Genomic DNA, 10298 nt, shown 5'->3' with positions numbered 1-10298 from the left:
GCTTGCAAGAATCTTTCTAGTGGAACACCTTTCACAATTGTTGGATATAAATAATACTGTTTTGTGAGTATATGTTTATAATTTTGTCTTTTTGTCTTGTTGTGATGAAGGCTGCTGGAAACTTTTGTGATATTGATTCTGATGAAAATGGAAATTACTTTAGTGAAGACACTAGTGAAGAGATGGAGGATAATGAAGATGATGGAGATGGTCCGGGAAGACAAGAAATGGAGGTGTTAAGAAATGCAATTGCACAAAGTCTAATGAATGCATCTACTTAGCATTTAGTTGCAAATTTCAAGTGACTTTAATATATTTTGTGTAATGGTTCCCGTTGAAATATAGTCGGGAAATTAATCCAAATATTCTAGATTTATTGTGTCATAGTAAAACAATAATATGCATATTGAAGGGTTTAAAGTATTTCTCTTATTCAATTCGGTCCAACCAAGGATACAAGAATAATACATGAGAAATTTTTTTATTTGGTATGGTTACGTAATCAAAAAATAAAATTATGTATTTTAGTAGCATGTATGACCATTTTGGTAATTATACCCAGCTAAAGCACTTTTGCCTTGCAATTTACCAAACACTTAGAAATTGCTTTTCAGTCTCACAGCACTTTTAAAAACAGTTTACCAAACACCTCAATTGCTTCCTCTCACAGCAAGTTCGGAAGTGCTTCCTCTCACAGCAAGTTCAGAAGTGTTTTCCCTCACAGCACAGCAATCCCAAACTAAGCCTAAGTCCTTTTGTACACTATTCAGATTGACCCAAATCACTATTCCAGTTTATTTGGACCCAAATTTGAGTCTATAAAATGAGTCCCCACTGCTGATGCTCTTACGCTGTGAATTATCTACATAAACTGACCGAATCTGTCGAACCGAAACCGTTCGTGTTTATAATGGTAAATTGCAGTTTTGGATGCTTTACGATCATCAAATTGGCTGAAAATTTGCAGAAGTGATATATACATTATGACCTAAAAACTGAACGGTTAAGATGTGAATGTGTGATCGAAAAGTGGGTAAAAACAGGAAATCCGTACCTAAGCAAAAAGTACGGATATCCGCACCTGAGAAGCCCTATATATATATATATATAGGAATCCCTACCGTAAGCTAAGTTAAGGATCTCCTTAGCAAAGAAGGACTGTATACACACACACACAGTCACATTGAATCACATATTCACATCTGAATCGTTCAGTTTTTAGATCCTAATGTATAGATCATCTTTGCAAATTTTCAGCCAAATTGAATCCAAAACTGCAATTTACACGAATGAGTCGAATATGTTCAACCTGAAATATTTGTGTAAATTGCAATTTTGGATGCCTTAACGATCATCAATTTGGCTAAAAATTAGTAGAAATGATCTACTCATATATACCTAAAAACTAAACGGTTAAGATGTAAATATGTGATCGAAAAGTGACCAAAAACTGAAAATCCGTATCTAAGCTTAGGTAAGGACGTCCTTAGCCAAGAAGGACTGTGTGTGTAGGGCCCTTTCACTAAGGGATCATTTTTTTAGCCATTTTAAGGGATCCCTTGTGGGACCTACTTTCAGCATCTTGACCATTCAATTTTTTTTTATAATGTATATATGCAAATTTTCAGACAAATTGATGATCATTATGGTATCAAATTAGTTTTAATCAACGGACGAACCAAATCTGTCCAACTTAAACAGGTCATGTTCATAATTACGAATGCCTTAATGCTTATCAGGTTGGCTGGAAATTTGCAAAGATGATCTACTCATATATATCTAAAAATTGAACGGTTAAGATGTGAATATGTGATCGAAAAGTAAGTCTAATAAGCGATCCCTTCAAATGGCCAAAAAAAGAATCCGTTGCTAGAAGGGCTGTGTTTTTCCGAATGACAGCAAAGTGAGCATAACGTGGCCACGTAGGTACGTAAGAAACTCTTCCAAAACAGAAACCCTAATCCTCAGTTCTAGTTTAGACTTTCACGATAGGATAGTGGTAACGGCGTCCTAGAAAAAAGTCATTTATCGCCTCTTAAAACGAATTCCACTAGTAAAAAATTCTGCTCATCCTTATCTCCATCGTTTCATATTAGCAGCTAGGATAGCATCTGATCTAGCGCATCGTCTTTTTCTCCTTCAATGGCTACTATCCAAGACGACAAGACAGTCACTGGCTATCCGGTTCAGCCGGGTCAAGTCCCTACCGGCTACAGATCCGCTCCGCCCTATCCCTTCCCTCCACCACCACCGGAGTTCCACTACAACCCCCAGCCCGCTGGGCCCAATAAGCCCACCTCCTTCGCCCGCGTCCTGATGGGATTCTTCGCCGTATCTGCAGTCATTATCTTAATAACCTTCTTGAATTGGCTGGTGATGCACCCTAAACTCCCGGAGTTCAAGGTCGAATCGGCCACCGTGTCCCTACTCAACGTGACTCGCTCCGAGTTAACGGCCACGTGGGACATCAGCCTCCTCTCCACCAACCCCAACAAGAAACTCAGAATCAACTACGACCACGTCGAGGCCTCGATTGTCTACGGTGACCACAACCACATCAGGCTCGGGAGAACGCCGTTGCGTCCCTTCGTTGTGAACCATAGGAACCAGACACGTATAGACATGAAACTCGGAGCGGTGAGTGAATGGGTCGGCGATGACGTGGCGAATGAAATCTCCGACGACAGGTCTCGGGGATTGGTGACTTTTGGAGTCAGGCTGATGACTTCTGTGAGGTTTAAGTGTGGACTATGGCTGTCGAAATCCCGTTTGTTGCTGGTCACCTGCGATCGGGTCGATTTAGGGCTTTCTCCGAATAATGGGACCGGCACGTTGACGGGTCTGTCGAGGGAGTGCGGGGTTCACTTCTATTCATTGTTTTGAGCTGTGAGTAAGAGTTAGTATTCAGATGGTTTTCTGGTAAGCTCAAACTTTTTGAAGCAATTAGGGTCCTTGTTTGTGATTTTGAGCTATAGATTATATGGGAGATTTTCTCGATTCTTTGTTCTGTTTTGCATTGTTAATACAGTGCCTTTGTTCTTTCAAACTAGATATTATTACTAGATGCTGAAGTTTATATTCTGAATAATTTGCATTGAGTTATGATGTAAATACTAGCTAGTTGTCTCCGAGCATTGACTTTGAATATAATATCTTTCTTTTAGTGGCGTATTTCCCTGCCCAGGCCTATGTAGTGACCTCAATCAAGCTATTATCTTCGTTGCTTTTGTTCAAAGTAGTGAAGCTTCAAAAGAACTATAAAGCTAGTTGTTTTTAGTATTGGAGTTGTGGTTTCCAAGCTTTCATGCTAGATCATTTATTTTATGTGCTTAATGCTGGTTTTAGTGCTCAAGTTGTCATTCTACATGTGCTGGTCAAGTCGATGATATTGGAAACTGTATATCGTTCTTCCTAGGAACGCTGATCTACTAGCGACTCCCAGGTGGTGGGATTTTGGGAATATATTGATAAATTGCTGATGTCTTTGCTTTTAGGCTTTAGTCATGTAGTGGTCTTCCATATCAGCTCTAGTTATAGGAATAGTTTTTATGCTTCTATGCTCATGATGCAACTGTTCTGCTGACTTGTCCTTGTAATGGTTAAATTGTACTTTAGACACTAATATTTGATAAATGATCCGGTTTTAATCGGTCTTGATCCGTTCTTTCAAAAGTCTCTACGTTAATGTTTGTTTTTGCTTTCAATAATCTCGATTGCCTTTGTAATAATTCTTAATCAATAAATTTATTCATTCCTCACGATTCTTAACAAGTTTATTCACTACATACAAATAAAACTCCCTCTCAACCCTAGCCGCCGCTGGCAAGCATTTTCATGGCTATTTTTATTTCAAATCAACTCTTCTAACGGCGCCATCTCTTCCTTTGTTGAAAGAAGGATTGTGCACCGCGCGGTCGACATCAATTTTTGGAATCCAAGAACAAGCATTGGTCGTTGCCCCACAAATGGATCGAGTCTTCGATCTGCTTCCTCTCCTCCTGTGACCTCTCGGGGTGGAGGTGGATGGCCAGTTTCTTGGCTCACCACCGATCTAGCCTGCAACAGGGGACATCTTTTTGGACCGTGGGAGGCTCAGACCACCTAGGGGACGCCTCAAGATCACGAGACCTGACTGTGATCGAGGTTTCTGCAATGATCGTGCCAGTGAAGAATGGCGCGACTGAGTAGGTTCGATGACGCTGGCTGGACGCTGCAAACAACTAAGCGATATGAGGGCTTTGGGCAGTGGCTCGCTTTCTGTGCCCAAGCCGGAGTGTCGATTTTAATTCGGTGTGCAGAAGGGGAAGAGAACAGCCTTGGGACTGGCGCGACCTGGTCTGCAAATTTGGTGGCGAGATCGCATCTGTGTGAAGGTCTGATATGTCGCTCTGTCTTGGCATTCAGATGCACTGGAACGTAGGTGGGGATCGGCGTGGAGAATGACGGGTAGCAAGCAACGACAACAGATGAAAGAGATTGGGTGCCCAGATCAGTTGGGAGGCCCAAGTCCAATTGGGTTCCCAAACCAATGTTGAGGCCCAATTGTGCGCCCAAACCAAGTTGGAGGTCCAAATAAATTTTGTAGCCCAACTGGGTGTTCAAAGTGTTTCAGCATGTTACTTGGATTTGGGCTCATCTGTGGACCTAAATCATGGGCTCTAGTTCTCTAGGGTTTAGAATTTGAGATCCCGGCGGCTTGATTCAACAAACTACGTCTATGTTTGACTTTGGTGGTACTGGTGAATCTTTTGGTGTAGTACTGATGGATGATTCACGCTATTCTGTAACGACGGAGCATGAAATGTCAAATAACTGCCACATCTTCTAGTGTTGTCTGTAGATGGCGGTGGAAGGGTATGTAATGACCACTCTGGCCTTAGCCTAACACAAATTTCTAAACATTCCACGAATATTATCTGGAAGTGTTATGATATGATTGTAACCAACTCTATTTGAGTTTCTATCTATGAAATTATTTCCTTGGTTCAAAAAGGAAATTAAAAAGTTTATTCATTCTCTTCAAAAAATAAGCTGCTTGTCTTTATTTAAAGCTATGAGATTCAAAATAATGCTGATTTTATTTTTTGTTCTAAAAGTATTGGAGTTGTGGTTACTAAAGCTTCTTCGGTTTCCTTGACGCTAGAGTTGGCATTGGAGCGATGTATTGTGAATTGTGGTCTTAGAGATCAGTTCTTCTCATAGGAGTTTAAGGTATATCTGGCAATGCTGATGGTGTATCATGTATGTAACTGTTAGTTTGGTGCTAATAATGATTGTGATGTACTGATAAAATTGATACATTAAGGGTAAGGAACGAAGGATAAAGGGAGCGTTTTCAGTAGAGAATGCAGTTGCAACTGGTTCGTGAAGAACTGATATTAGAGCTGAAACCAGCTATATATAGTAGAGCTGGAGAGCACAGATTACAGACACATGGCCCAGAATAATTGGCGATTATGAAACATGAACTAGTTAGATTAATAATCTGTAGTACTCCTGCTTCGTGCCTTGGTTTTCCCGTAGTTTCGCTATAGTATTGAAGTTTATGCTTAGTTCTTTAACCTTATACTTTGGTTAGTTTAACTTGAGGTACCTGGAGTCTGAATATTGTCTGAGATGATGTTTTAGTGTAGGTAGATGACGAGGTATATTTGATGGATTAAACTTGTGATTAACCTTGGTACCTGGGAACAGTAGAGCAATTTTTATTAGGTTGCTTTCTTTCTTCGCATGCTTTCGCGCATTAAAAAAAAGTCTTCTGGGGCGAATGTCTCGACTAGTCCTTTTTTATTGCCGTAGCAGTCCCGCTAACGGTAGTCCTTGCCCCTCATGTTGTTGTGCCAGTTTCCCTGCCAGGGAGAAAGCTACGCTTCGTCTAGCCGTGAAAAATTCTGTATTGATCGACCTGTGTGACACTAGCCAATCAATTCATTCGAGGTACAATTGCCAAGTAACAAGTTTATTTGAAAATATTGAGCTATAGCTTGAACTTGTATTTTATTAAACACTAACTTGATCAAACTTTATTGGATGTTCGGCTATTACTTATATACATCGTCCGGTATATATAAATACTGGAATTAAATGTACTGGTTCTTGATGATGCTCCGGTTTTATTTAACAGAAGAACCTATTAAGATGATGAAAGTGATATCCACTCCTGATATGTTAGATGGGAAAATGCATGTGGCTGCTGGGCAACTTATCTTAGTTCTTGTCTTTGAAATAAAAGCCCAGCATTCACCATCCTTAATATTCCTCACTCGGTCATTTTCAGTTAATCACTTAATTGTAAGGCCAATCTTCTTCGTCTGCTTTGTTTAAAATAAAATAAATATTGTAAATGGAGACTGCCATTCCACATAACCACTTCTCTAATTCAATTAACGAATTTGAATCTCTATTCACTTGTGATACGTGACTATGATGACTTGCATTCGAAATTAAAGCATCCTTTCAGTATACGCATTGTGCTTCCTGCCGACGGCCTCTGGCCTAGCCAATGCACGGTAAGTGCGGCCGGACGGGTAATTGAGACCGTGTTTCAGGCTTGGAGGAGGAGATCCTGGGTACATCTCTCTCTCGGTGTTTGGAGTAGCTGAGCCGTGGCTATGGATTGGGATCGGAGTGGACTCGGGTCTCTACCGGGGCGTTGCGGTGTGGAATGACTGTTGGAATTCGGCAGGTCGTGTTCGATGGAAGGGATAGAATGTTGCTCAATGGTTTGACGGTAGTGATCGGATTGCTGGTTTGGTCTTGGCGCAGAGTTCAGGGTGCGGTCTGGTGTGGGATATGGATGGTGTTCGGTGGGGATTCTTGTTGGGAGGTCAGGCGGCAATGACATCATCTTTCTGTCCGACAGCAGTGGTGGAGAAGGGAATGGAGGAGCGGCGAGGTTGGTCTAGGGCAAGAGGGCAGGGTACAGCCACCTTCGGGGCTTTGGCACTGGTTGTGAGTCTTTTTGGGCTGAAGATTGGGTTGGGGTTTCTGGGCCCACCCATTATTTAGTTTCGTTAGTTTGTTTTTCTCAATAATGCCCTATTATCAGGGATACTCTAGGCACTTTTGTGCATCTAGCTTCTGCATTTGGTTTTGGTCCTGTTGACTTAATTCTTAGTGTCTCTAGTTGTACACCAATTGAGGTCTCTAGCTAGACGACTAGATTTACTGGATGATAGTTAGGTTAGGAGGGCCGGATCTTTCTAGCGCCTCCGACATAGTACCAAAGGGGGATCCCGCTATGTCTAGGTATCTAATTGTACAATTAGTAGGTCTATGTTTCTATGTACCTTTGTGGGTACTACCACTATCTTCTTATCTGTTTAGATGGCAGCGGATGGGTATGTAATAACCTATTCTGGCTTTCGATGAATATATGTTCGCCAACTAGCTTTATTCAAAAAAAAAAAAAAAAAAACTAATTGGTTTATCAACTTGCTCACATCAAATTACGTGATTTTTTTTTTAGAATTAAATTTGTTTAATCTCTGTACTAAGACCCTTTTTTCGTTTCAGTCCCTGATATTTTCAATTAATCTGAAAAGTCTCTACCGTTAAAATTTCCGTCTGATTGGTCCCTCCCGCGTCAAATTAGGAGTTGGCCTTAGGTGAAATGTCCAATATACCCCTCTGTTATTTCTTTTTCTTTTTTAATTTCTTTTTCTCCTTTTTTTTTCTTCTTCCTTTTTATTTTTTTTTCCTTTTTTCCTTTTTCTTTTTAATACCTTTTTTGCTTTTTCTTCTTTTTTCTTGTTCCTTTTTAATTTTTTTTCCTTTTTTCCTTTTTAATTTCTTTTTTGCTTTTTCTTCTTTTTTTCTTGTTCCTTTTTAATTTCTTTTTTTTCCTTTTTTTTCTTTTCGTTTTGCCTACTTTCTCCTTCCTCAACCCACCAATCCCATTCCGATCAAACTCCACAACCCATCTGTTTCTCTCCCCAAATTGAAACCAAACCCAGCAAAGACCTAGCTTGGCGGTGCAGAGATGGACATCGACCAAAAGCAAGAGGCTAGGAGCTTATCGATCACTTTTTCACCTTCTTTGAAGCCATCTCCCTCTGTTGGGATCCGCCCTCGCCTCCATCATTGCCAACGCCATCTCCCAAATACAAGCAGATCCCAATCATCTCTGAAATTCGCCGCTAAACTACTCCCCTTTTGTTTTCACAGCACATTTCTCTCTCTCCCACTCAAATCTCACTTTCTCTCTCCACATCAAGCCTCAATTTGGAAACTTTTCACTGAAAACTACCATTTTTTCAAACCCTGAAGTTTTTGGGTCTTGCTCAAAATGGTGATTTGGATTTTGGGTCAGGTTGAAATGATGGTTTTTGATGGCCAAGTTGACCAAAACCAGAAGTGAAGAAGAAGAATAGTGAGGGAAAGAAAAATGGCCGCCGGCGTGGAGAACAATAATTGGGGTTTCGGGTCGTTCTGGATTGGTTCGCCGATGTGGCACTACCGATGCAGCAGGATACGATAGTCACTAAAAAAGAAAAAGGAAAAAAGAAATTAAAAAGGAAAAAAGAAAAATAAAAAAGGAAAATGACAAAAGAAATTAAAAAGAAAAAAGAAAAAAAAAAAAGGGCCGCCGGCGTGGAAAACAAGAATTGGGGTTTCGGGTCGATCTAGATTGGTTCGCCGACGTGGCGCTACCAATGCAGCAGGAAACGATGATCATTAAAAAAGAAAAAGAAAAATTTTAAAAGGAAAAAGGAAAAAAGAAATTAAAAAGGAAAAAGAAAAAATAAAAAAAGGAAAAAAAGAAATTAAAAAGGAAAAAAGAAAAAGAAATAACAAAGGAGTATATTGGACATTTCACCTAAGGCCAACTCCTAATTTGACGCGGGAGGGACCAATCAGAAGGAAATTGTGACGTTAGGAAGTTTTCAGATTAATTGAGAATGTCAGGGACTGAAACGAAAAAATGGTCATAGTACAGGGACTAAACATAATTTAATCTTTTTTTTTTTTTATATAAGAAAAAGACTACTAAATTTTGAAACCACTAGAGCATCCCGAATTTCTAATATCAAATAATACGACTTTACAAGCCTCCAAAGGTACTGAGTTTAGGGCTGGGCAGGTCAAACCGAATTACCGAACCCGTACCGAAAATAGGCGGGACGGGCCGGTATCAAAAATATATAAACTACTATTCAGCCCGCCCGGTACCGAATCAAACAAAACGGGACGGGCTACGGTATTGAAGTTTTGAATCCCAATTGGGCCCGGCCCGGCCCGATTTGTGTATACATATATTTTTTTATTCATATGTATGAGATATATATACTATTATATAGAAGTCTTGGTCTTTCTTAGCTTCTAATGGGACCCCTGCGACTACTGATCAACCTTTTGTTTATACCCTTGTATTTTTTTAATGCAGATTATTTTTTTCCTTCATAAAGAATCTAAAAAATGGGACCCCTCACTTTGCACCACCCACTTTCGCAACTCTCTCTCTCTCTCTCTCTCTCTCTCTCTCTCTCTCTCTCTCTCTCTCTCTCTCTCTCTCTCTCTCTCTCTCTCTCTCTCTCTCTCTCAGTTCAAAGATGGCCATCCATCGACTGTCTCTTTCACAGTTCAAAGAAGGCCATTCACCGATCACCTGAGAACATATGCCAAGTTTAATCTATTCGAAATCTTGGGAGGCAGAGGGCTCTTAAATGGTGAGCGAGGTGTTGAGAAAGAGCTGACAATAAACGTCGAAGAACAAGCACCAGCAGCTGTTGGTGATGAAGTAGAGAAAACAGAAGGAGAAGAAGAATCAGAAGGTTCGGATCGACGTTCTGCAGCTCGGAGGCTATCGAGGTCTGGCTTTGGAGATTGCTGATCGACTTGGGTTGAATCTCTTACTGTCGGAGAGAGCAGATTCAAAGTAGGGTTGGATCTCTTGATCCGGCCTCCAACGTTGGGTGGATCCATTTTGATCGGTACAGTAGGGGCTTGCGGTGGTCTTGGGTTGCAGAAAAGTGTTGTTTGCTCGCTAATCGCTTCTTTTAACAAGGAAATGGTTCCTCGTAGAACACAGACTTTTAGAGAGGAAACCATAGTTTTGTCACCATTGAATTTGGTAGGTCTTACACAATTTTCAGTCAAAAAAATAGCGACGAAAAAGTTAAATCCTAGCTAAATATAGTTTTAGAGATGAAAAATTTCGTCACCCAAGTCTCATATTTCCTCGCTAATAACATGACGCTTCTGGAGACCAACTTATGATTACATTTAGTGATGAACTGAAATATTCATTGTAGAAAGTGATATACAATGAGGAAAATATATTCATCGTTGAAAACCTA

General features: G+C 40.3%; 1 protein-coding gene across 1 annotated transcript; it reads left to right on the top strand.

Moving 5' to 3' along the window:
* The first annotated feature begins 2090 nt into the window (after positions 1 to 2090).
* LOC112194283 (NDR1/HIN1-like protein 26) lies at positions 2091 to 4760 on the top strand. Its single transcript, XM_024334532.2, has 2 exons — positions 2091 to 2919; positions 3898 to 4760. Exon 1 carries the CDS (start codon positions 2143 to 2145, stop codon positions 2881 to 2883), a length of 741 nt encoding a protein of 246 aa, XP_024190300.1. The 5' UTR covers positions 2091 to 2142; the 3' UTR covers positions 2884 to 2919; positions 3898 to 4760.
* Positions 4761 to 10298: the final 5538 nt, after the last annotated feature.

The sequence above is a fragment of the Rosa chinensis genome, chromosome 3 (assembly GCF_002994745.2).
Source record: "Rosa chinensis cultivar Old Blush chromosome 3, RchiOBHm-V2, whole genome shotgun sequence".
NCBI classification, from domain to species: domain Eukaryota; kingdom Viridiplantae; phylum Streptophyta; class Magnoliopsida; order Rosales; family Rosaceae; genus Rosa; species Rosa chinensis.
The sequence above is the reverse complement of the archived record's forward strand: the minus strand, read 5'-3'. Positions and strand labels throughout refer to the sequence as shown.

What these genes read in the sequence shown, in the direction of transcription:
- LOC112194283 (XM_024334532.2), top strand. Translation starts at nt 2,143, where the DNA reads ATGGCTACTATCCAAGACGACAAGACAGTCACTGGCTATCCGGTTCAG.